Genomic DNA, 26,340 nt, shown 5'->3' with positions numbered 1-26,340 from the left:
AGACCTATGAAACAATAAAACAAAAATTTTGTAATTGGGTATTTTTCTATACATGTATATGCACATGCATATATATATATATATATATATATATACATGTTTTTCGCACAAAAGATATACATTGGTGTTACTACGCATTGAGCAAATGTGTGCTATAAATGTATTATGTTTTACATAAATATGTAAATATATGTTTAGGAATTATTTGTCCATTTTGAAAAGAAATTTCAAACATACATTTACATATTATTCAATATTCAAAATGTAATCTAATTGAATCTAACAAACTCAATTTTCATTTGTACATCTATACATAATTATAAAGAAACAATTAAGAAATATTTAAATGCGTCGCATAGTATATCTACGTACTTGCATAATACTAATTATGCATGCATATGTATATAAACACATTTCTTTAATAAGTAGCGACATCTTGAAACTTTTTATATGTTACAGGGTTATAGGTTAGTTGATACTATCGACTCGATGTTGAGAGTTAGGTATATGGTGTGTTGATGTAAACAGATCGGTAAATTTGCAATATGATCGTATAGTCTCACGATCACGTTTTGTCTCGTGATTTCTTACGCATTTATGTTTTAATGGCAGTTGTGCATCGTACATTATTTACGTGGTTCAGTCTGTTGATTTCTCTGATTCTACTTGACTTGAAACTCGATCAGAGGATACAATGGAATTGGTTCATAGTTTTCATTCCGATGTGGTTGTATGATCATATTCTTCTAATTTTCATAGTTCTTCATATGATCTCACATTGCAAAAATGGACGTGTTATTAAATTACGTCGGGAAGTAAGTTGTATGAGATAGCATAAATTTAAACAAAGTGATGAACTTATTTCTGTTACACATATCCCGTTTCATCAAGAATTAATTTATTGTTAAAAATTTACTCTTAATTGTATAAGTTGTACATACTCCTATCAATTAGTGTATAAATAAAATTGATGATGAATACACTTTTTGTTAAATTATTAATACATTGTATGTTTGCTTTATTGTGTGTTACTTTCCTAATAACAACAAACAATTGCAAGTATAAAAGTTTTAACAAAGACTAGTATGTAAGGCTTTTATGCCTTTGGTTTTGACAATTAATATTGATTGAGATTAGAAATTTTAATATCATTATCAATGATATTTGACCATCAAAGAAGCTAGGTGCAATGTTGGCAAAATATTAAAACATTTTTCCCAAATGACATGGTTTATACCTACAAACCTCGACCAATGTCAATTGTCAACACTAATATTACATTGTAATAAAATTAGAGCTTGATATTATTGAATATAATAAATAATTTTTATGAAACTGGATATTAATTTCACTTTGTAAGAGTTGAAGACAGTTTTTTTTTAGGTCTGGTATATGACTGCTGTATTTATGAAATTAAGTGCCCAAATTTTGATATGCTTGAAATTAGAAGCACCTCATTGGTTTCTACCAGCAAAAGTTGTCTTGGCACCATTTTGGATTCTTCTTCCAGCATTAGCAGTTGATGTTTTCATACATCTAATACAACAGCATCGGTTTTGATAGTGACCAGATTACACAGACTTTAAAGATTTTTATGCATCTACAATGTTTACCATATTATATATAAATCCACATTTATATGAAAATTAGTCGTGTAAGTTGTCTCCATAACAGTTACAATTCATGACAGTAATAATTTATACTATCTATATCTCTAAATAATAACTTCATTTGATTACTTTTGTTACACCTTGTAACTTGAACATGTATGCATATTATATAATGATAAAAGGATTGAATGTATGCAAATACTGCCTTGGCATTGAGTTTTATTTTACATGTCTACGTTTTCTCAATAGTTAAAACGAAGAAATATGTACTGTACTTTCAGATGGTATGGTAGTCACAAGATGCCAGTCTAGCTTACTATAAATACTCTATTGCACAAGGATGAATAGGACAAAGATATAAATAAGTAACTGTACAGCAGCTTCATTATCAAAGCTTTCTCATTAGTTCATACGACTATCATCATTTACAATCAGTGATTTTCATATTTATTATTAATTATTATTAGTGCATTTAAATATTAAAGTATATAATATACAAATAGTGAGAGACTATGTACAGTTACCTTCACAGTTATGCAACAAGGTTCATTGACAAGTGACTCCTGCTTCCATTGTGCATAGAATAATTGTTCTAGCATCCATCTGTCACATTTGAAACCTGTTCTATGATACTGAAATTCTTATCTTAAAGGTAAAATTAGAATATAATTGCATACAAGACCAAGATCTGTTAACTACCCAAGGCACTTTGCTAGCAAAGTTGACGATAGAAAGAATTCTGTGGCACAAATATAGAATTTTTATATTTCCATTATGAAATTAGTTTTGTGACTGAACATCTAATTTGTGCAAGTGAAAATATAATATATGACGAGTGTATAGTTACAATAATTTAAATTAATAACAATTTAACAGAAATACATATGTATCATATTTGAAAGTATGAACATAACTAACATACGACAGGTAGAATAGTTAAATCTATATTTCAAGATTTTATATGTAATATTTGTACGAATTAAAAATTTTTTAGAAATTAACAATCATTAAATTAGAAAGTAGAAGCTAAATTAATAAAACGTACTATTAAAATAATATTTATGTTAAAAATTGATTTGATTTGGATTTATACACTTCATTTGCTATTAATAATTTTTAAATTACGTTTGATTTTATTTTACAGATGAGTTTGAGATCTTTTATATTTTTCTGTTTATCGCTGTTATTATTGAAAAATGGATTTGTCGATGGCACAATTACAGTAGTAGAGGTTCCAGCTGGTCATTTGGCTGAACTTCCATGTTTAAGCAGTGATGATCATCATCGTTTTATGTTTTGGCAACTTACAGACGATAGACGCATTATTGGGCCTGGCAACCCCATGGATGAAAACAAGTACAATTATGAAGTATTGACTGGAAAACTTTTTATTAGGGTAATTAATAATCGCGAATACATTCAAATTTATGTAAGGTTACACATTCTTTGTTTTAATAAATTATGGCCTTTTTGACAGGGCGTATCAACAGCTGAATCTGGTTTTTATAAGTGTGCCTCAAAAGGCATATCAGATCACTCTACTATCAATATTCATGTTGTTGAATTAATTGTTAAAAAGGATTGGGAAGATGTTTGGGAAAACGATTTTGAGGTATATTAAAATATTTTTGTTTAATAAATACCTGCTTAATTTTTAATTTATATATATGTATCTTTCTGTAGACGAATTTGTTACGAGGAATGGCTGCTGCTATGGTAGTAATCGTTACAATAGCAGTTATTCTTTTTATCATCACATCAAGAAGACGACGAAATCGCAGATTTTTCGGTATATATGCGTAAATGTTTGAATATAATTGAAAAATAAATAAAAAATCTAGTTAAGTATTTAATTAATATAAAATTGTTATTACAGATTTTGAAGAATCAAGGGAAAATTCACCAGCGAAATACACACCAAATGTTAGTGTTGCTCCTACACTACCTACACCAATAGTTGAAGAAGATGGCATTGATAATGCAGCTCTTGATATTGATTTTCCAAGAGTATTAAGGCAAATGCAGAAATAATAACCATTGTGATATACTATATAAAGTAATTTTTTTATAGTAAATTATAATATATCTTATCAAAAAGACTCATAGAATCATAAATCGTTTATTTTTACATACATGTATAGAATTTTAAATCATACCATTAAGACACGAAAGGCATATTTCTTAATAATATAATTGTAACTAATACTTCTTAGATTAAAATTCGTAATACATTACTGTACATATATTTATATATATATATAATATATACTATAAATAATTATTAAATTCTTTAGTCAAATATTTAATCATTTTAGCAAGTATAAAATAATAACACTATTTTCCGCTGTATTTCTCATTTTAATATTTTCAGGAAACATTTGTATATTTATGATGCTTTTATTGGCATCCATTACTTTTATTAGAGGTTAAACGTTGTTTACCTATGCAAGTTCATAAAGGAATATTTGAAGTTGTTCCATGTGTAGTATCTAACATACTATCGTTAGTTCCATCGTCTTCGTCTTCTTCATCTTCATCTTCTTCAGGTTCTACTTCAGTTTCTAGTAATCTTATTTTCCTATTGCTTTCACTTAAAACAGCAGCTACTTTTCGTGCACCACTGACTGCTATTCGCCTAGCAGAAATACCTTGAATAGGTCGTGGCCAATTGTTGCCTAAAAGGTCGGCTAAAGTAATTGTATTCTTATTTTGATTTTCAAAAATTCGAGAATGATTCAATGGTAACTGAATAAGATACGATGCGTGAGTATGTTTGTTGAGCAACAATAAACTGACATACTCCTGAGAATAAAACTGTAGATCAATTATAGTACCATCCATGTAAGTTTTGGAGTAAGGTTCTGCTAAATAAAATATTATATTATAATTAGATTTACAGATGAAATTATTATATATATATATATTTATAACGAATCCACAAACCTGATCTGTAATCTACATCTATTGTACCCAATTTAAAGCTGAGTATCACAGGCTCTGTACACGAACATTCAATTTTGAATATTCGTAATATTTTATGATCAACATCACATGTAGTTACCAATAGATCATCATTGCTGGTTACAATTTGAGAAGATGTAAATGCTATAGAAGGTGCTAAAGCAATGCTTGAAATAGTAAACTGATCAACTAAGCCTTGATAAGCCTCTCCAAAAACATTATGTATAGCGGAAATTAATTTTGCATGGGATTGTAATAATGAAAGATTAAGATCTTGTTTCACAATAAGTGGATGTTCATGGAAACAATGATTTTCATCAAGCATAGCCGCCCATTCGCTTCCTTTGGAGGTTAAACAAGTTTGTAAATTTTCACGCCGTAAATACTGGCCTAATTTTTCTAAATTCACTCCTTTTCTACTTCCAATATTTGGATTAGTTTTGTCAAAACCCCGCAAAAATTCGGCAATAAATGTCAATTCTTGTTGACTAACTCGACTGACTTCAGATGGTATTCTTTCATCAGTTAATCTTAGAATTACCACATATAACCACCTTAAATAAAAAAAAAAATCCAAATAGTAAAGTCATCATCAATGACATTTTCAATTTTTGAAACATACCGGAAAAATGCTTTATAATCGCGCATGCTGTGATCTATTACTTGTTGAATTTCGGACGATTTTGCTAGAAAAGCTTCTGATGCATGAAGAGCATTAGTTATGACACTTTCATTAGTAAGACCCAATAATTCATATGGACCACCCAATCTTACCATTCCTCTCATTTCAGCCAATTGATATACTAATGCCATTCCAACACTAGTTAAGTTTTTTAAGACTAATTTCTGTAAAATAATAATCCATTGCTACAACATGTTACATCTTACAAAAACTGAAAGTTCTATATGGTACCTGTATATTACTGTAGCACATTTCAATACTGTGCCCTAATTTTTTTAATCCCTTTTCAGTCAAATCTCGTAATAGATAAGTTTGCAAATGTCGAGTTGGTATACCAATCATTAACAGTTCCAAAAAATCTGCAGCAACTCCACCATGTGGAATTTTCTCTGCATATCGTGCAATTTTTTCATCCATTTCCAAAAGAATCGTTTCCCATGCTTCAGAAATTGCCATTAATGTACGTGAAAGATAATCCATCAAATATTCTATATTAGCTTGAGCTTGTGCTACCTTAGATTTAAATAAAAAAATTGTTTTAATGTATCACATTTGAAAGAAAAATTATTAACTTTATTAAGCAAAGAACCTTTAAGAATGCTGCATTTTGTTCTAGTAAAAGACACCATAATCTGTTTACTTTAATGCCACAATTATCTTTCCATGTGATCCATATTGGTTTACTAAATCCACCAGTAATTTCTATTATTCGACCATGACCAACTGAAATTGTACCACAGTAAAACATTCCAAATACATACATAGCAATATTTCCATTATCTAAACCAAGCTAGAAATAACATAATTATTTATAACAATCGTATCTTTAACAGTTTCAGACATTTGTATGTTTGTTTTAAATGAACCTACAAAAAGTATATCTAATGTTTGAAATAAGAATTCTTTGCGTTCAAGTTCTTGTCCAAAACTTCTATTTAAACTTGGCAAAGGTGGAAGATATTCTCCTGTTGGGAGCATACTTGGCTTGTTAGTGCCTAACTGACTGTCATTTTCTAGATTTGTCAATGGCAACCATGTCATGCATGTAATTCCATTGTGCAAGTTAAGTTTTGTTCTATGAATAATATTTTTATTTTCAATATCTACGAGACACACTACTTTGGAAGCTTCGTAACAAACAGCAAGAAGTTTTCCATCCGGTCTCCATGCTAAGTTTACTAAAGTATCAGATTCTTCTTGTGGACTCAATAACCATACTCTTTGCCACGTTAATCTATGAAGTGTAACTTCTCCTATAACAATTGATTAAGACAATATCGCGTTATGATCGTAATATAGAAAGACGTTTAAGATTTGCGAGTGTTGTTTACTGCTAACCTTTCACGTTAGCAATTGCTAAAAGGTCCATTTTTGGCGACCATTGCATTTTTGTTATTTCAGCTGGAAGTTGCCGTTCGTCCAATTGTCTTATTCTACCTGCCATTTTTTATAATTTTGATCACACTAATTCAGAAAATCATCGTATCGTATCAAAGACGAACCTCGTCCGTACAGTTTGCACACCTTTCTCCTTATGGACTTTCGCGGCTCAATCTGACTGCCATACCGACCTGAAAATTCGGAGGTGATATTAGCGTCCTCTTCTCATGGATGGCGGTCAGTTGAGAAACTATTCAGTGAATTAGTATTGATGGGCAGATAGCTGTAGTGTCAAAAGAAACTGTCCCTTCAAATGTTTTGCTCACTTTGTTACTTATCTTTTAAGGATATACACAAATTTTTTTTAGTACAAAATAGTAAAGAATATAGGAGGTCGATAATGATATGTATACGTTTTCATTTTTGATGGCTTCAGAATCCAGTGGCATCGTCAACGCTTTAAAGTACCTTTTACTTGTCCCTAGTTGCTGGTATTTGTTAGCCAAATAGTTGATAAAAGCAACGAAGACGTCTAAAAAGCGTATTTGGTGGTTTTTCATTTTAGGGCTTTGGCCAGGTTTTCTCAGTTACAGTTGACTGCGCGATCGGGCGCGAGAGTTAAAACTGGTTCACCCTAAAACCTCAATAGACGCGACGTTCGCGTCCACGTGGTTCTCAACCCGTGCTAGGCGATGCACAGTGGTTGGATCGTGGACAATAAATAAATTCTTTATTACACAAGTAAAGTCATAAAACTGGTAATTTATACAATTTCTAATACTCTTGTTCTTTTTATTATGATGTTCTCAAAATCTATCCTAACCTATGGGAACTATTAAATCTTTGATTACGTCTGCTCCATGCAGATATGTTATATGTAGAAGAAACTTATTCTTATATTTCTGAATGAGTGCTCCCACGACAGTTTACAACGTGCGTTCGAAGCAGTTTAATCGATATTCATCATTCAAAAAGAAATGTTAAACAAATGTGAGCGAAAACCATCGGTTGGCCAACAGCGTTTGACGTTGAGGCAGTAAAAGTTTTAATCGAGGCAGAACCTTGACCAGCTACCGAACAAACAGCAGAAAGATTAGGTAGTAGAGTTTCAATATGATACTAGTAAAGTAATCGTTACTTTCTCGATCGGATTATTAAACTCGTTTTAATTATATTCTTTATTTAAAATAATTAGGGTATGGCCAGTTATTCAGGATTCTGTCCGACCGCGGGACGCGATCTCCAGGCCCCATGAGGTCCGCGAACGAAGGGAGTCTATTGTCGATCTGTAGTCAATATGTCGAGGCCGTCGATGGAGAGACGAGGAAACAAGCGCCAGAAGGAGACGAAGCTGATCGAAGGTTGGTCGGTCGCGTGGCGCGGGGGCAAGAGGTTCGCCCGTGGAACGCCACTGGCCACGTGACCCGCCAGCAGAATCCGCGGCGTCCGCCGAAAATCTAAATCCGTCCGAGCCGAGAAGAAGAGGCACCGGGACTCGCCGTCCGAGACCACAGACACGATAGTCAATAATTGCCTTTGGGGTGCACCGGATCGGTTCGGAGAGAGCACGACCGTGGCCAACGTGCAACGACCGACTGACTCCCGACACGCCGGAGAACGCAAACCACGTCCCTCGTGGTTTAACACTTAGAGGGTGGCAACCTAGGGGAGGATGATACGCGTGGATGAGACTGACCCGGTGGGCGGTAAGGAAAAGCAACGTTCACGAAATGCCGCTCGAAGCACCGTGCCAGTCCATGTTGTCGCGTGTCCTGTTGACCACGCGTAGATCACGGAAGGGAGACCAGACCTTACCTCGATCCACTTTTATCACCAGAAATCGTAACGTACCTTGCGAATAAAGTGCCAGGACGATCGTTGATTCACCGGTTCCGATCAAGTTTGAGCTTTCCAGCAGCCACCAGTTTTGGTGACTCCTTCCTCGACGCGAGGGAGTGGTGCAGTGTTTCGATCGTGATTCTTCTTTAAATAAATGCAGTGATTCATTGGAATTTGGGACCATGAAAGGACACCGTCGCCTGGCGTTTAAATATCTCGCGATCGGTTCCGATGAACATTGGAAGAGGTTTCTCTTTCGTCGGCTCGATTGGAGGTCGCCGTTCGTACCAGCTGTCCTGTACAAAAGGGTGAAATGAGGTCGTGGCCGGCGCGAAACGATGCGCTCGTCGCGTCGCGACGAAGGGACGCGTGTCTTGATCTTTCCATAGAGAATCGAATATTTTTGTTACTTTTTAACGTATTAATATTATTATATATTATTATTATATGATATTTAACGTATTAATTCCATAAACTAGTGGCACTTGAGAAAAATACTTGAGAAAGACGCACTTGTTTCAAATCATTCTAATCGAAAATAACTCTCGGAGGCATTATTCTCAGCTGCTAATGATAGAATGCTCTTGCAATTGTCAAAAATCGTAGCTTTTCTTTCATCGTTCTCACGTGAAGCGAAGAGCCAACAATCTTCGGCTTGTTTTTGCGCTTCGCACGCTACACGAGCGGCCAATGGCGGTTTAATATTAAAGTCAGTTTTGCGGTCAAATGGCAAAAATTGCTAAATTTATGCGCGAGACTATTCGGTACATCCGTGCAGCTTCCTGAATGTCAGAATTCACTTAGTTGGCCAGGTTCCCTTGTAACTTAGGATCATCAAAAAATAGACGATTAACGAGGCATTCGATGTTGCGTTTAAATGATGCGCAATAAACTACGCGTTGCGATTATTTTCGCGGATGGCAACGATCGTCGCTAGAAATTAATGCTTGTAAAGGAAAACGAGTCGAGTTTCAGCATAATCAGCTTCCAATTCGATCGACCAAGTTCGTGCAAAGCTCGCGTGTCACGACGCGATTGTATTTTCGGTTGATCTTTTCCTCTTTAGAATCTCGTGTGACTTCAAGTCACGTAACCACGGATATTAGCGAAATGGATTTTAAAAAGTATTCGAATAATTGATACCTTGTTGATTTGTATATTGTAATTGCCTGTCAGCGAATATATGCTGAACATATCAGCATTTTATACTCGATAGTTTTCATTGTTTCATTTTTATAATGCTAGATTTTTACGTATTTTTCAGAGATCGAGCCGACTTTTCCTTATCAGGATGTGACAATACGTCGCAACGTAGAGTTCAAGGATCATTATGAGATCCAGTCGGAGATCGGACGGTGAGTGTGTTGTTTTTCTTTATTTTTATCGTTGGCAAATATTTCGTGCTCAGGAAGTTCTCGATCGTTCGTCGATCCACAACTAATTGCAGTTCGAATCCCGATTGGCATGATTATCGCCGACGATGTCCGATGCGATGGAATAATGCTAAAAATTCGCTCGGTGGCATTCTGAGACTGACATTCGCGTAATGCAAGCTCCCTGGACGGTTGTTTATGCACGACCGAGCTCGATCATTGCAAATATCGCGGCAAGCCGCAGGGCTGGCCATGCTGTTCCTGAATTTGACACGATATGCGTACTAACATTGCGCAACGATTATACAAGCCGTCTCGGAATTCTAATACGCGTCTTAGGTGGAAGAAAATCGAACGTACATGTTTCCGCAACTAACTAGGAATGCGAATTCAAAAATCGATACCAATCGGACGTAGCTTCGTGTCAAGTTCATGTTCGAAATATGTTACAAGTATGGTTGGAGAGTTGAAAAAAATGATTGCATTGCGTCCTAGATCGAGAAAGGAAGGAAGGAAGGAAGGAAGGAAGGAAGGAAAGAAGGAAAACGTTTGAGAACCTTGACGTGTTTATACCTTCCGGCGAACGTAGTATTCTCGTCTTGTATACATCGTAATCTTTCAGTTACTATGCGAGTCCGCCATTATGAATGAGACTCGAACTTGAATGATCTTTTCGCCCGAAGCAGCTGATTCCACGGCCTGTGATAAACCTACGAAACAAACTGCCGAAAGCGTTTAGTTTTCGGGTTTAATATTGCCTCACATTGCCATTGTTTCGCGTAAACATTGCGAAACATTTCAGCAAACATACCGTGTTTCGAGCGAAGGAAAAGACATTATCGAGACATAAATTACAAAATACGTGTCAGGAGTACGCAATTCGAAGGATAAGATTTTTATTTTTAATTCAAACCGAATGCCGTGACACAATAGCAATCGTGTATCGGTAGTTCGATCAAAGGTATTGACGAATGGATCGCTGCCAAAGGTAAGATCTGAATGTCAATGACAAACTATTAGTGAACCATCGATACTCAATGGTCACCCTTGATCAAACAAGTCGCGTAGGTCAATGGTTTGACGTTGATTCGATACGAGACACAAGATGCTCCCTTTAATATCAACGTATTCGAAATATTCGCGATATCACACGAACGCGAATCAAATTTTCGATCGAGTCCGTCGCACAGTGGGCCAGAATTCATTCTTAGCGCGACAAAAATAAATGACTGACACGCAGGAACCACTCGATAAATAATTTCTTTAAGCATGCAGAAATTCCACAGTGGACATATTTCCTACACGTTGGACGGAAATTAAGTTTTGTTTATTCTAATGATATTTTTGAATCGAAGCTGCAGATAACTGGCCGACGCGACGGTGACTTGTGGAATTCTGAAACTCGAAATAATGGTCCGGTGACCCACTGCTTGTGCAACACACACGTGTTCACTCTAGTGATACCTAACAGATAGAATTATAACGTTGCGGTGCTATCGGAGCCACTTTTTAAAACATCATTTTTCCTTATCTTGTATAAACAAATAATCAAGAATAAAACGTATTAAAACAGTGGGCAGCACAATAAAAAGTGAAACATACATACTTTGTCTTGTTTCTGAAAAAGATACCATTAATTAAGCTACGGTAATACTTGTTTTCATTGTCTTTCTATTATGCAGAAAAGTGGTTTTACGTGATCAGCAATTCGTAATAGTAGATACACATATAGGAGATTTATAGTTTGATAAAAACGAATCATTGTGTTCTTCGTTTGCATACTAACAGCATGGTAAATTATTATTATCATACAACTGGCTAATCTTCCGTGAAGCATCGGTGTTGGAATGACAAATGAAACGAAGTAGTGCCAATAGTAAGAACTGTACCATTTAACATCGTCGGAACGGGAATTGATCTACTTAAGGTTTCGCGTTCTTAATATTAACATTTCATTTATATCTGAAAATTCCAAGGAACCGCCTCCGATTATGAATCATTTATAATTCTCTCTCCAACGCGTTAAACGTTTTCCTTCTCGATGATGCATCGATTGCACACTTATATTTGAAACACCTGTTACCATTCTCATAAATTATGTTTTCCAATTAAATTTTCGTCACCATTTCACGCCAATCGTGTTATCGAATTGGCTGCTTTCCATCGGATGTGATTCCGCGCGTATCACGTGCAACAATATTTGCTTAGAGAAGATAAAGAAAAAGTTTATTTGATACTATTCATAACTGGAGAAGGTAACGAATGATAAGATAATTCATTTTATTCGCTTGGATATTTATGGACAAATGGATTAAGGGATTAAAAAATGGATGTTTGTAACAAAAGGGGATTGGAATTGTTCCGTTGCACCCTCCCTAGGTGCGCCACCGATGACCGTCGAAACGAATGCATCCAAGTGGCTTGCAGCTTGATAACGTCGGCATGCAGTCGGTGTTGCATGCGTTCGTCGTGTAATCAAGGTCTTCGCATGTCTATAAATAATGCATTTTTCGTAGTGACTGACGTTGGTGCGTAGAGTTGCCGGTTGCCGGACGTTGTTCGGACGTCGAACGTCTTGACGCTTTTGACGCGCGGGTTCAAATATAGAAATAGTTAAATAGTTAAAGTTGTAATTGACGAAGAACTTGGATCATCTCTGAGTTGAATCACGTTTCACTCTTCGAGTTAAAGAAACGCTATTTGCCGAATCGTCGTCATATTGGTTTTCAAGGAACGAGGCGTTAATGATTTTCTAGAGTTAGTAGTTTCGTTTGATCGCAGGTGCAGACTTCTCATGGCGCTACACAGTTTTCTGGCAAATGTGCAGCTTTGATAATTCGTTCTGTCCCGACCCTGTTGTCTATGGAATGCTCTACTAACTTACTGACTCACTATCTTGGCGTCGTGACAGACATGTTACAGGTTACACGACTGCGTTCTAGCAAGCCAAGGAGGTAGCTTGGCACTTCCTCTGATCTTTTGTCGTTGTACGTGGTATTTTTTCTTGTCCATGAAAACTTCTCTTATCAAGGTTGGAGGACTGGCGTCATCTTCGCTCGACGCACGTAAACGCGGCCACGAGGCGAATTTTATCGCACGAACGCAGATTCAAAACAAAAAGAATTGGAATTTACTTCTTTATATGTATTCTCGAAATTATTTTGGGCGTGTTGTTCGCAGGAAAGTTTCAACGTTAAAAAAAACTGCATGCTTATGGACGGTATTTTCCGTTTTGCGTTGTTTGGCACAACAAGGTAGAATAAATCCTCAGTTTGTGCAAGTGCAGACGTAGCATTTACTGTTAGTCACAACATTCGTTGTCGTTGAAACGAAATTCTTGTATATCGTGTGTATACTAGCGTTAACATAAACACAAAAATGCAGAGTCTGACAACGTTAATTTTCATAAATAGGTTTTGTTCAAATTTTCTGTTTCACTCACATCGATGCAAATTAACTTGCATCAGTGAGGGCTAATGCATTCGTAAATCGTTCAAGAATTTGATTCGAACGCGTTGATGTTTACAGCGTAGAAATTTACAGCGGGACGGGATCAGATCGACGATAACATTCGAATTCTTGTAGCGTCAAGTAAACATGGCTGTAGTTTCTAAATATGTTTGTGTGTTCGAGCATTATGAAGTTAATTGTTCAATGATAGCGAATGATGAAGCGACCCCCGTCTTGTTTCGTTGGACAAACTCGAGTTTTGCAAGTAGGTGAACCGAGAATGTTACTATATTTGCAGGGGAAAATTTGGCACCGTGTATCGATGCAAGGAGAAAGCAAGTGGTTTGATGCTCGCCGTGAAGGTGGTGAACACTGTGAAGAAAGAGGACAGACGGTCCGTGGAACGGGAAGTTGAAATTATGAGACGGCTTCAGCATCCACGACTTATTCAGCTCTACGATGCCATCGACACGGGCAGACAGATCTACGTTATTTTAGAACTGTAAGCACCTAGTGCCATAAGTGTCGGAGTCGGGCAATATTTTATTCGAATAACGGATAACAGATAAATCAAATACATTATGTTCTAATGTTAAACTTTATCGTATTGGCTTTTGCAACTATTCGAATAATGTCCAATTCTGATAAGTATGTTCGATCGCGATAAACCGCAAGAGAACTATAGTTATTTTTTGTGATTTAAGGATCGAAGGTGGCGAGTTATTCGAGAGGGTGATAGACGACGATTTTGTGTTGACCGAGCGCAGTTGTGCCGTTTTCATGCGACAAATCTGTGAGGGCATAGAATTCATTCATCGCCAGAATATTCTGCATCTTGACTTAAAGGTGAAACATCAGAATTATTGTACGTGCACTAACAATGTTAATCTATCAGAGATAGGATGAGATACTCTACAAACTGAACGAACATTTAATTTTCTATATATAAATCAATATTTTTTCTTTTTCTGGTTATAGTACATTCACCTTTCGCATGATACGTTTTTGTTGAAATCCTTAGTATATTACTAGTTAACTAAATGTCGTTTCATCATACTCGCGTTAATGACCTAGATAATGATCAGTGATAGTCGATGCCAGATAAAGAACAATAACGTAACTTACGTTAATACTCGAATAATTTGTTATGAAATCGTGGATTTTATCTTTTAACATATTGTCTTTGGCAATTCACCCAAAGTTCAACAACAGACCGAAGATTAAGTGTAGGTAGTTTCAAGTACATGACAACTACATATCACTAATCATGTACGATGCTTTGAAAGAACAATATGGATGATTGCCCTTTTCCAGTTGAGAGTTAAATTTCAGGCATTTTAAGGTGAAAAGCAATTAGTTGGGGGTTTTAAATATTTTCGAAACCAAGCTAACCAGACAAATTCTCTGCTTGCAGCCTGAGAACATATTGTGCTTGACGAAGGAGGGAAACAGGATTAAGATCATAGACTTCGGCCTGGCGAGGGAATACGATCCGAAGAAGAAACTGCAGGTTCTATTTGGCACGCCCGAGTTCGTTGCACCGGAAGTCGTAAATTTCGATCAGATTGGTTTTGGTACCGACATGTGGAGTATAGGCGTCATCTGTTACGTACTGTAAGTTTACCTTCGACTTGGATTTATTTAAAAATACATTGCCACTGCAATTACTCTATTTCGTATTGAAAAGTGCAACGATAAATAAAATAAAATAAAATATTTTAATATTATATTTTAAATTTGATACTGTCGGCATACAGGGAACATGGAACAGTATATCTAGTATACATATACATATTGTATAGTGTAGTAATTTTTTTATACATATTGATTTTTAGGTTGTCCGGTTTGTCTCCATTCATGGGGGACACGGACATCGAGACAATGGCGAACGTCACCATCGCCAAGTACGACTTTGACCACGACGCCTTTGCCGACATATCTGAGGACGCGAAAGATTTTATCCGTGGTCTTCTAGTGAAAGACAAAGAGTACGTATTGCTTGTTATTTTTGATAGAGATTACACGGTAATAAGGTGACGCGGAGGATTTGTGCAAAAATATCCGCTGTATACAATGGCGAGCATATAAATAGGGAAAAGCTTTTGTTTAAGTTGCTATAACGAAGAACATAAAGAATATATTTACGTAGCTTAGAAGACGAGTTACCGGTGATTCAAGCGTGGAGAGATAATATAGTATGAACAGAAATTATATACTGACAAAATTATTCCTCTATTTATATGCTCGTCACTGTAGGTCACCAATTACGATACGTCCTGGCGATGGACAGAAGTCGACCGATGGACATTGATGGCTTTGACGCAAGATTAACGATATAACTGCCCAGATAACGAAATATAGAAACGTCGTTGCCGACAAATGCGGACACGTTGCCAAGAAAATTCGACAGAAGCATCGTTGCGCACCCCAATAATTTTCGTTTGCGTTTAGATTTCGAATCGAGTAGCTTATTTCATCTATTGGATTAAATAATCCGTCGCTCCAATTTATTCGCATTACGTCAAATGGCGTGGTTGGTAGTAAACAGTTCTGACTCCAGCGTATAACCCTCCTCGTGTCGAATAATACGGATTTAATTTGAGAAAATGCGCGAGTGGAACGAGCTCGGTCTTTTGCTATAGACGAATTAAAATCAACTAATCGCTCAAAGGCAGTTTCCGATGGCGTATTACAGTTAGAGTTAAATATATTTTCTTCTTGGACGTTATCTGGGTAGTTATTCAACATTATTCGCGCAATTTTTCCGCGGTTATTCTTCGACTTTCTCTCTCTCCCTCTGTGCCTGATTAATCCCAAGCATGCTTTCTTCATTGTCGACACTTTGTTTGTCATTCGAAACAATAATACATCGATATACAAGGTTGGTTCTAACGTATTAGTTGTCTCAAAACAAGAAATTAAATTATCGTCGTCGAACGAACGGTTACAAATTTTAAGTGCCAAGTGACGTTGCGTTTTTACTGTAAAATTCTACGCACCGAGTGTAACGAATTGAATCGAGATCTCTTTTTCGTCGATTCATCGAGAGTTTGTATGTTTCGAGGGGAGAGACTGCCCATCGCGCATGTGTGTGTTCACGAACAGTCTCGCAACCTTTTGGGGTGAGCCGATGCCTCGAAAGGGCATCCTGGCCACGTTCGACGAAGGAAGCTGACCCATCGTTTAATTTCTCACTCGGTCCAGCACCGATAACTCCGGTTCAAGGAATACACTGCACCGCACGTTTCCATCACACCACCCGCCCACCATTCGCTCCCATTGCTGAACAATTGCGCGTGAACCGTACACTAGTGATGGGATTCAAGCAGTCTCAAGATGTAAAATAAGTTTTTGCTCGTGATGATTTAAACATTCATTCAAGCTTTTTGTTTAGACATAATACGTTTAACCAATATGGATATAAACTAAAGATCATGGGTTTGAACGCATCAAGGTTGTTATAATTTTGTATTTATTTTCTAAAGGCGGCTAGAAAATTACATTATATGATATTAACTTTAAAGAAGTGTGCTTCCATCATTAAAAAAATATCTGCACTGACTCTCGTTCATATGCATTGGAATTGTAAAGAAAAATTATAAATATTATTGAATAATATGTTTGAAAATAATATCATTTCGTACACCATTCGATTCGTTACTAAAGTCGTTCAAGTTGCTCAAAAGTTTCAAGTTTTTCAAGTTTACTTTCGTGCGAAGAAAGGCTCGAACTGACTCAAGACCCCAGAATCATGAAAGCTTGCAAGCAAGACTCTTGAAGGCCCATCACTATCGTGTACCTCTGTATGAGGAGGGGAAAGAGAGAAAGAACTAAAGAAAAACTCGCAATTCGAGCCGGGGTCAGCTGTCGAATCTTTCAGAAAACGAATGTCGGCCGCGCAATGCAGGGAGCACCGGTGGCTGGCCAGAAAGCCGATCAAGCAGCAGGTCGAGCAAACGGCGATGGCGCTGAACGAGAAACCCAAAATCCCCGATCAAATCACGGAAATTTCATGGGTGGAGAAGAACGTGGAGGAGCTGGACGTGACCAAGGACAACTTGAGGCTGTTCGTCGAACGTTGGCGCGAGCACCCGGACAGTCCTTACCTGATCGATTTCCCGCCAGGCACTCTGGCCCAGCTGAGCTCGTTTCGTGACCCCGATGACGTGGTGTCGCTGATGGGGCACAGTCCGTCTCCGTGTGCCAGCATTTGTAGCACACCTTCGGAAACGGCGGACATTCCACCTCGAGAGAATCACAGTTTCCTGTCAGTATCCAGTTTCGTAAACTTCGAGAGGAGAGCCTCCGAAGGTGTCGCCGTGGAGAAGTCTCGAGCCGATCCAGCCAGTCAGATCGTCCTAGCTGAGGAGATCATTAAACTATCCGAGCATCTGCGTGCCATAGCGATGGGCACGCATGTACAGTCGAACGAGGAGGACGCGCAGTCGAGCAAAAAGGCTGACAGAATCGAAGGAAGAACGAAGAGCAACAGAAACGGTGTTCATTCGAGATCCAACGGAATGGTATCGTCCGAGAATACCAAGTGCAACGAGATCACAGAGAAACTCTCGAGTATAGCGCGTCACAGGAAACTGAATGGGACGACCTTCCACAGTAGCCGCAGTTTCGAAAAACACCCGGAGACGAATTCTGGGAACATGTTCGCGTCGTTGAAGAAGAAGCAGAACACCGATGGGTTGAGCTCTGTGACGAAGAGGGACGACAGAACGTCTCAGGAGGAAACTGCCAGCGAACCCGATAGTTCTGTTAGGTATCCTTCTTTGTATATACCGCCGTTCGAACGGACGGCAGAGAACTCTGCCGCGGGCAACGAGGCAACTCGGATACTGGGGAACATCGACGGGGAAATGGACCTGACGCCACCCTGGCGACGACCACGCGTCAAGCACATGTTTGGGGAAACCAGTCGGGACGTTCCTCGAATTTCGGGACTACGCAACGTCCATAAAAATCTAAACCTCGACGAACCGACTAGCACCAAGGATCTGTTGCTGCATCTGCTCGAGGAATGGGACGAAGTTGCCACAAGGCCTTCCGGCGTGGGAAGGAAGTCCGTGAGCGTCGATTGGGGCGGAGAGGAATCCGTCGGCAGGAAAACTATGAACTCTCTGGCCGAGTATTTTCAGTCGAAGCAACAGAAGCCGACGTCTACGGGTATCAACTCGACGGCGCCGGACTCGATACATCGTTGAGTCAGCTTCCGGTATCGGCTCGAGGACCACGTTGTATTTGCTTGGCATTGCTCGCGACGGTAAAGCTCTCAGGGCAATGCGGGAAGCGTGATTTACGGGGACAATAGCATTGGATTATTTTATATGCGTCGTCGTTTCCTTTTTCTTTGAGGGTTGTAAATAGGATATATGCTGCAAATATGCTGCACTTTCTTTAACAAGAAGCACAGGGGTTAATATTTCTTTAAAATATTCTTTGAAATGTAACAGAATAATATATGTATTTGGTATACATATATTTTCGTAGACAACGAAAGAGGGAGCATATCAAATAACGGATGTCGTTAGAAGTTCGACCGCGACGTATCGCGGGTTGCTTCTACTTATTATGTATAATACATGTGAATGTGTACACTTATAATACCTTATTCGTACGATAAGTTAAGTTTCGTAATCACGCGCGTGCTACAATCTTTCTATCAAGATTGTAAAGAAATCGTGTTCACATGTCTGTGCGTATACCCTTGCTTTATTGTCTTATTTATACTATATATTTAATACAAAAGATCATGAAATTAAAGCTGTGGACAATTTCATTTCACAAGTACCTGTTGCAGCTAGGACTATTTCTTACAAACCCTTTAATAAGAATCGTTTAATAAGAGTATCATTAATGTTTATATAACGGTTGTTATTGTTTCGTTCTACACAGTTTAGTATGTAAATGCATGGAGTTTTAAATTATTGTTTCTTGTCAACAAATTTTTATTTTCTTCATAAATTGCTGTAATACGAACAATTAATGACAACGCGTGTTGCCAATTAGGAAGTGAAAATAACATGCATGATGCTTCTAGTTATAGAAAAGATAAAGAGAGTTCACAGATCGAATTGCTTTAACAAGATCTATTGTTATCTAGTACAGATTTAATCAGGATCTAGTTTGATATATTTTAGATTAATACGCCTCGATAAAGGAATTTTTATAGTGGTTCCTTCTGTACTCTACTACAATCTTCGTATGGACTAGTTCATTCCAGTAATTATTGCTTACGGAATCGACACTGTTTGCTTCAGGAAAAGACCAACTGCGGGTCAACTGTTAGAGCATCGTTGGTTGGAGATGGCTTTGGAGAATCCGATCTGTAAAGTTAGATTAAAGCGGTATGTCATCAAGAGAAGATGGGTAAAAGCGGTAAATACTATACTTGCGTTAAAACGAATGGGCGCCCATTTAGATGTAGCTTTAGTCTGATATTTTATTCTTTAATTACTAAATTAATAATTAGGCTAAACGTTTTACAAGCACGTTACTATTAAAAGTAGTCGACGATTTCTGGGCGAAATATCAAATACAAGTGTTTGAACAAGCTTAGATTAGAATAAATTAAGCTTAGCCTAGTGCAAATATAATAAAGTATTAATATTTTTCATTATTCGTATTATATCAAGTAAAACACTCGTATGTGTAATGAAATCCATATTAAAAGTATACGAAACATTTTATTTTTCACAAGATGAAATTTAGAGTTTAGAGTGTTCTGATTTGTACATTTTGAAATACGAACACGGTGCCTTGGTTAATATATACGACCGCGTGGAACAGTATTATAAAATTGGCATTGATGCGACGAAAGGTAAAAATAATTCCAAAGGCGTGCCATATTAACAGACCATTATACGATAATATTCGTTGTTTTGTAATTAAGTAATTGTGATTGAATCGATAACTTGAGATGTTATTTCTTGAAAGTATGAAGTAGAATGTCGATTATCTGAACTAATAGGGAGGAACAAATTTGTTCTGATAATAAAAGATATTTATGTATATTTCTATCTAGAAGTATACATCGACATAATTTTAAAGAGATATGCATTGAGTTACGTAGCAATCGTTTATTTGTATTAATATTCCTTTTATGTTGTGAACCGTGAAAAGCCGTATTTTTCATTTTCATTGTGACCGATATTTCCAGACATTGTCTCGTGTCGTTATATATTGTGATCTCGATTAATCACGTTCCAATTTTATGAACACCATTATCCGACGTACGTAAAGTAACGTGATGTATAATCACGTTCTATGACGTTTTGCTACGTGTGTGCAAGTAAAACATACAGTATTTTAAATTCATTTCAGAAACGAAAACATTTTATAATAACAAAAATTAACACAATATGTACATGTATTTGTAAAAAGGTATACATGAAGTAATAATTTTGTAAATAAATATCGTTCTAATCAATTTACCGTAGATCTTAATTTATTCATCGATTTGTCGTCTGTCATTGTGATATCGATGCACGACAATTTTATTCTTGTAACTAACATTTCGAACATTGATTATAGATTTAACAAACGTTCAATTCTTGAAACTTGCGCGCGTAGTTGCGGATTTACGAGGTTCACGCGCTACAGAAATTCGTATTATGTAAATACGAAAATATGTAACGCACCAGTCCGCGCCTTTAAATAAAGTCTTCTACAGTGTCACGCAGAACACAAAGCGGCGTGATGTTGTATTATATTAATAGCTGTCGTTCCACCTGTTGTCTGATGTCTCCTGCAGAGTCGGACAAAATTTATTCACGAATAACGAATAAAAGTTTTAAGATTGGCGATCACAATCTCGCCATGTTAATGTTTGATCCTTCGCGGTCCGAAACAATGTTGATATTTCGTTCCATCAGAACGAAAATTTACAGCAATTTATTTAATCTGTTTGTCCATAATAATATTCTATATTATGTTAATAAAAAAATTCACTTTTCCGTTTACTTTCCTCGTTGAAGGGCACGGACAAGGTATACCTACAGTTGGAGATAAAAAAGATCAATTCCTGGAATATAAATGGCATCAAATCTCCCAAGCTGCTCGTTGCGCGTTCCTAGCCATCAGCATTCTTGGAGGTAATGCTGTATATATTAGATATTTTTTTAACGTTTGAATGCGTTGCAAAGAGGATTGGGGGAAAAAAAGGAAAGACGACTGCGGTTTATAAGAACATGAAAATTGTATTGTATTGTTTGCCTTTCGTGTAGCAATATATAATAAATTAATGAAAACATCATACTTTATGTATGAGTTGTTGATTTATCTCATTATAAAGGGTATTTCACTCAATTGGGAAATGTGTATCTTTAAAACGGTTACAGATACAAAAAAGATGTGCAAAAAATTACACATACTTGAGGAGCCATCTAACGTCGAAGGTAACGAATTATTTCTCAACGAGTTTGGACATTCTGCCGTAGATGGCGGTGCAATTCTTTGTACAAAGGTGCATTTCTTTTTTTTTTATTATAAAAATTAGCTTTGCACATTGCGTGAATAATGTTTGATCACAGACGAGGTATACGAGTAGACTTTTCACCCAATGTATTTTTTCGGCCCATTTTTCGGGGGCTTTAGAGCCACACTACCATTTCAGTGTCACTCGCAACGTTACCAACAGATTTAGAAATGAACACAAGAGGAAGTGAGACAGAAATTTTATTACTTTATAACGAAATGAAAGCTGTACGGTCTATAATTGGACAGCAAAACTTTTCATTTTCGCCGAAAAATTTAGGCACCTACCCCCTGTCGATTTTTCTTATATATTCGTTTTCATTTTTAATAAATTTGTTTGACGTCCTACGGAAATGTTGTTTAATACTTTTTATTACTACTCTACTCGTCTGTTCGTATACCTCGTCTGTCTATAATACATATATCTGAGAACTAATTCAGTTCATCGACGATATATTTTGGTGCTCGCGAAATATTACAGGTGGTTGTACTAAGAACATAGACCATATTAGGTACCTTTACTCTATTCCTTATTTTTAACCTATTTGCAAAGCTACAAAGTTTCACCTCGGCCTTGCGGAGGTCCACGTACCGCGAGGAATTAGAAAGATTGCCCCTAAGTGACGATCGCGATGCGAGAGAAATCTGTCTTTTTGCCCGTAAAACGCGATGTCGCGATGCTAATGGTATTAATCATTGATTCGTGCGATACGAAATCAACAAATATTAAAATAATTTTTTACAAGAATACCAATCGCTGCATGTAAATTCCATACAGAGTACGTACTCGACGATGGTGTGAATTAAACAATTATAAATAAAACTTGGCATTGTTTAACATTCCAACGCAATAGTTTAAACAATTCTTAACAATATGTGGTATATGAATAATGAAAGGGCTCATCAGTATGCGTAAATAATAATTTTTCGCGAAATAATTTGTCCACCGGACGGGTTGAGATGGCTGACTCGCGCTGTGCTATCCCCACTCCTCCGCCACTACATTAAAGGCTCATGCGGAGACTTACGTGTCTCATTCTCGCGGGGGGGTCCAAGGGTGGCGGACTTCCTGGCTCGCTGGGTATCCCGGGATCATCCTAGGCTGACCAGTGGCGACCAAGGGGGACCAGGACTGACCAGGACTGACCAGGACTGACCAGGACTGACCAGTGCTGACCAGCTGACCAGTGGTGAGAATACGATGACCGATACTGATCAGTTGTTGACCAGTGGTGAGTCTTGTTTAAATATCCCCTCTCTCTCTTATTTTTCTGATTTGAAGCTTGCTCGTTTATTTTTGACTACCGTTTGATGAAAAATTGGGTTTGTTGAATTTAGCGGTTTTCGTTTCGTTACTATGAATATTTCCACCATTTCAACGTACAATGAGATATTCTATTAACTGGTTCTTCTATTATTTCGGCAATTGTTGCGTTACGTTGACCGTATAAGACTCTGAAAGAAAATGATTTGGGGTATTCTCTATGGGGTATTTCCTTCGATGGTTTACTGTTTCTGTTTCCAATTCTTTCCTGAACTCGTATCTGTCTTTGTCGAGTAATCTGAATTTTTATCTCGATTTTGTTTGCGAAATTGCTTTGTCGATTTCACTACTTGTGGTATTAGTTGAATCTCACTTGGTATGATATTCCTCATTTCGTAGAATATTTTTACTGGTCAGCTAAGTTCACAAGCATCGTCTATCAATTAATCTGAATTTTTATTTTGACCTTATTTGTGAAATTGTTCTGTCGTTTGGACTGAGCGTATTTAATATATTTTGACTGACATTGTTTAATTTATTAATATTTTCACTTCCTTATCAGGTGTTAATTTTGTACATTTCTTTAGGTAGGTCTACCCATCGAGTAACATTTATTCTGTGTAGGAATATTTCAGAATTTCTTAGCTTGTTCGATACATCTGCTGAACAAATTATTTCTCCATTTGTCGAGTCACAGATGGATTGGTTAGGGTTTATTAAATTTTCCTTAATATGATACTAACACAAGTAGCAGTTTTTGTTTCAGGTCAGATCTATTGTAGATCAATTCCAAGGACATCGAGGGAGGACGCTACAACCGCCGAGGGATTCAATCATCAAGGGATTCAATCATCGAGGGATTCAACCACAGAGGGATTCATCCGCCGAGGGATTCAACCGCCGAGGGATTCAACCATCAAGGGATTCAATCATCGAGGGATTCAACTACCAAGGGATTCAACCACAGATGGATTCATCCGCCGAGGGACCTTTAATTCCAAGTACATTAGTCTTAAGCTTCGTCGCGAATATTAAAATTAACGTCGAAGATTTCTCTATTGTCCGTGTTGCCGCGCCGTACCAAGTAATTATTGACCAAGTAGCTTCACTTTCTCTCGTCCACTCGTTTCCCGCTTCGATCACCACTGCTTTAATGTAGAAAGCAAGTGATCGACCGTGTAGTTGGTCCAAAGGATATAATCGCCTTCCCTTGGTAGCTCGAGATATCAAGGGCAGTAGATTCGATCCTAAGATCTGCTGCACGGTTTAGAATCGCGTCGCGTCGCGTATCCCACGATTTAGCTTCATCCCTTCTTAAAAGAGATAATTGCTTGGTACCACTAATTTAGAAAATAGGAGTCTCGTTTTCTCCTATCTTCAGAATTTTAGTTCCGAATCTGCTAGCTCAAATTTCGACGTTAATTTTAAGTCTCTAGTGTATCCGCGAATGTGCCACGCAATTGTTTACCAACTAGCTTCTCTCGACTCGTTATCTCGTTTCTTGCTTCGGTCACCACTGTTTCGTCGAACGAAACATATGATCGGCCGTCCAGTTTGTCCGAAAGATCTAGTCGCCTGCCAATGATAGATCGATTTCTAGAAATAGAAATCAATCTACCAAGGGTAGTGTTGATTCGATCCGAAGATCTGCTGTACGGTTCAGCATCGCGTCGCGTCGCGTCTCCCAGAATTTAGCTTCACCCCTCTTTTTAAACAAAACAATTGCTTGGTACAATTAAACTAGACTTAAGCGTCGACGACCATTGTACGCGTCTCCGTATGCCAAGTAATTATTTAACAAGTAGCTTCACTCGATTCGTTCTCTCGTTTCTCGCTTCGATCACCGCTCTTCCATTGAATGGAACATGTGATCGGCCGTCCAGTTGGTCCGAAAGGTCTAACCGCCTTCTCTTGGTAGCTCGATCGAAGGAAAATGTTTCTTCGCTGGAAGGTGTGGAGTTTCCGTATTCTGCGGAAACGCACACCTTCCAGCGGAAGTCGTTCCTGTCTCAGGTACTCTCTCTTTGTCAGACAGCCCAAGTCGGGTCCTTCGGGCTCCCGGCGGGTTGCGTTGGAGAAATGGAGACCTCGATTCAGGGATGCAGCATTCATTTTTCTATAGAGATCGAGTTAGCGAGTGCAGTAGGTTCGATCCTCGGATCCGCTGTACGGTTCAGCATCGCGTCGCGTCGCGTCTCTCACAAATTAGCTTCACTTCTCTTTAAACAAAATAATTACTTGGTATAATTAAACTAGACTTAAGCATCGACGACCATTGTACGCGTCCCCGTATGTCAAGTAATTATTTAACAAGTAGCTTCACTCGATTCGTTCTCTCGTTTCTCGCTTCGATCACCGCTCTTCCATTGAATGGAACATGTGATCGGCCGTCCAGTTGGTCCGAAAGGTTTAACCGCCTTCTCTTGGTAGCTCGATCGAAGGAAAATGTTTCTTCGCTGGAAGGTGTGGAGTTTCCGTATTCTGCGGAAACGCACACCTTCCAGCGGAAGTCGTTCCTGTCTCAGGTACTCTCTCTTTGTCAGACAGCCCAAGTCGGGTCCTTCGGGCTCCCGGCGGGTTGCGTTGGAGAAATGGAGACCTCGATTCAGGGATGCAGCATTCATTTTTCTATAGAGATCGAGTTAGCAAGTGCAGTAGGTTCGATCCTCGGATCCGCTGTACGGTTCAGCATCGCGTCGCGTCGCGTCTCTCACGATTTAGCTTCATTCCTTTTTAAACCAAATAATTACTTGGCACAACTAAACTAGAAGATCGGAGGGACTTGGGTTCCTTTTATCTTCTTAGTTTAGTCATTCAGATTGTAAAATTGCGAAAGGGAGATCGATGGAACTTGTATTCCATCTATCTCCCTTTGGGTCTCCACTCGCAGCAACCTCCTCGTGGTGAGACCTGGGTAATATTGTTTAACGTTTAATTAATAATCGTATCGCTCTTAGCTGGGTAATGCAATTATTAATTAAAAACTAAATAATATTAGCAAATTGGCTGCGATCCGCCTTGCATAAATCATCATAAATATAGAGTTTCTTCACTAGATTAGTTTTGATTCTTATTGATTCATCAAAGATTCTAGAGTATTGTCACAGACGAGGTATGCGAGTAGATCTTTCATTCAATGTATTTTTTCGGCTCATTTTTATGGGGTCTCGAAACCCCATTATCATTTTTGTGTCATTCGCAACGTTACCCTCAGATTTAAAAATAAATTTTAATCCCTTCCATTGTCAATTCACATGTATTTACGCACACACTACAGCTGTCTACCCATCAATGCTA

At 37.7% G+C, this 26,340-nt stretch overlaps 4 protein-coding genes across 8 annotated transcripts; 3 read left to right on the top strand and 1 right to left on the bottom strand.

Moving 5' to 3' along the window:
• The first annotated feature begins 461 nt into the window (after nt 1-461).
• On the top strand, nt 462-2,025 carry LOC143341091 (transmembrane protein 60). Its single transcript, XM_076763707.1, has 3 exons — nt 462-815; nt 1,384-1,654; nt 1,892-2,025. Exons 1-2 carry the CDS (start codon nt 606-608, stop codon nt 1,558-1,560), a joined length of 387 nt encoding a protein of 128 aa, XP_076619822.1. The 5' UTR covers nt 462-605; the 3' UTR covers nt 1,561-1,654; nt 1,892-2,025.
• A 96-nt stretch (nt 2,026-2,121) lies between these two features.
• LOC143341079 (uncharacterized) lies at nt 2,122-4,502 on the top strand. 2 transcript variants are annotated; one of them, XM_076763693.1, is made up of 5 exons: nt 2,122-2,262; nt 2,755-3,006; nt 3,088-3,222; nt 3,294-3,399; nt 3,487-4,502. In XM_076763693.1, exons 2-5 carry the CDS (start codon nt 2,755-2,757, stop codon nt 3,639-3,641), a joined length of 648 nt encoding a protein of 215 aa, XP_076619808.1. In that variant the 5' UTR covers nt 2,122-2,262; the 3' UTR covers nt 3,642-4,502. The 2 variants fall into 2 exon arrangements, with proteins under 2 accessions (XP_076619808.1, XP_076619800.1); XM_076763685.1 differs by lacking the exon at nt 2,122-2,262 and adding an exon at nt 2,307-2,537.
• Nucleotides 3,486-6,778, bottom strand: Apc4 (anaphase-promoting complex subunit 4). 2 transcript variants are annotated; one of them, XM_076763664.1, is made up of 7 exons: nt 6,592-6,778; nt 6,124-6,506; nt 5,843-6,043; nt 5,485-5,766; nt 5,194-5,417; nt 4,554-5,125; nt 3,486-4,474 (listed from the first exon to the last, which is right to left on the bottom strand). In XM_076763664.1, exons 1-7 carry the CDS (start codon nt 6,695-6,697, stop codon nt 4,062-4,064), a joined length of 2,181 nt encoding a protein of 726 aa, XP_076619779.1. In that variant the 5' UTR covers nt 6,698-6,778; the 3' UTR covers nt 3,486-4,061. The 2 variants fall into 2 exon arrangements, with proteins under 2 accessions (XP_076619779.1, XP_076619787.1); XM_076763672.1 differs by having other exon boundaries at nt 3,486-4,471.
• A 1,079-nt stretch (nt 6,779-7,857) lies between these two features.
• Nucleotides 7,858-19,067, top strand: LOC143351688 (uncharacterized). 3 transcript variants are annotated; one of them, XR_013081798.1, is made up of 8 exons: nt 7,858-8,339; nt 9,737-9,827; nt 13,594-13,797; nt 14,000-14,141; nt 14,710-14,909; nt 15,131-15,283; nt 17,176-18,774; nt 18,805-19,067. XR_013081798.1 is itself a non-coding variant. In XM_076783507.1 (7 exons), the coding sequence occupies exons 1-7, from the start codon at nt 8,306-8,308 to the stop codon at nt 18,506-18,508; spliced, it is 2,157 nt and encodes a 718-aa protein (XP_076639622.1). In that variant the 5' UTR covers nt 7,858-8,305; the 3' UTR covers nt 18,509-19,067. The 3 variants fall into 3 exon arrangements, 2 of the variants coding, with proteins under 2 accessions (XP_076639622.1, XP_076639634.1); XM_076783507.1 differs by having other exon boundaries at nt 17,176-19,067; XM_076783519.1 differs by lacking the exon at nt 7,858-8,339 and adding an exon at nt 9,076-9,596 and having other exon boundaries at nt 17,176-19,067.
• The last annotated feature ends 7,273 nt before the right edge of the window (nt 19,068-26,340 follow it).

Source organism: Colletes latitarsis, chromosome 1 (genome assembly GCF_051014445.1).
Source record: "Colletes latitarsis isolate SP2378_abdomen chromosome 1, iyColLati1, whole genome shotgun sequence".
NCBI classification, from domain to species: domain Eukaryota; kingdom Metazoa; phylum Arthropoda; class Insecta; order Hymenoptera; family Colletidae; genus Colletes; species Colletes latitarsis.
The sequence above is the reverse complement of the archived record's forward strand: the minus strand, read 5'-3'. Positions and strand labels throughout refer to the sequence as shown.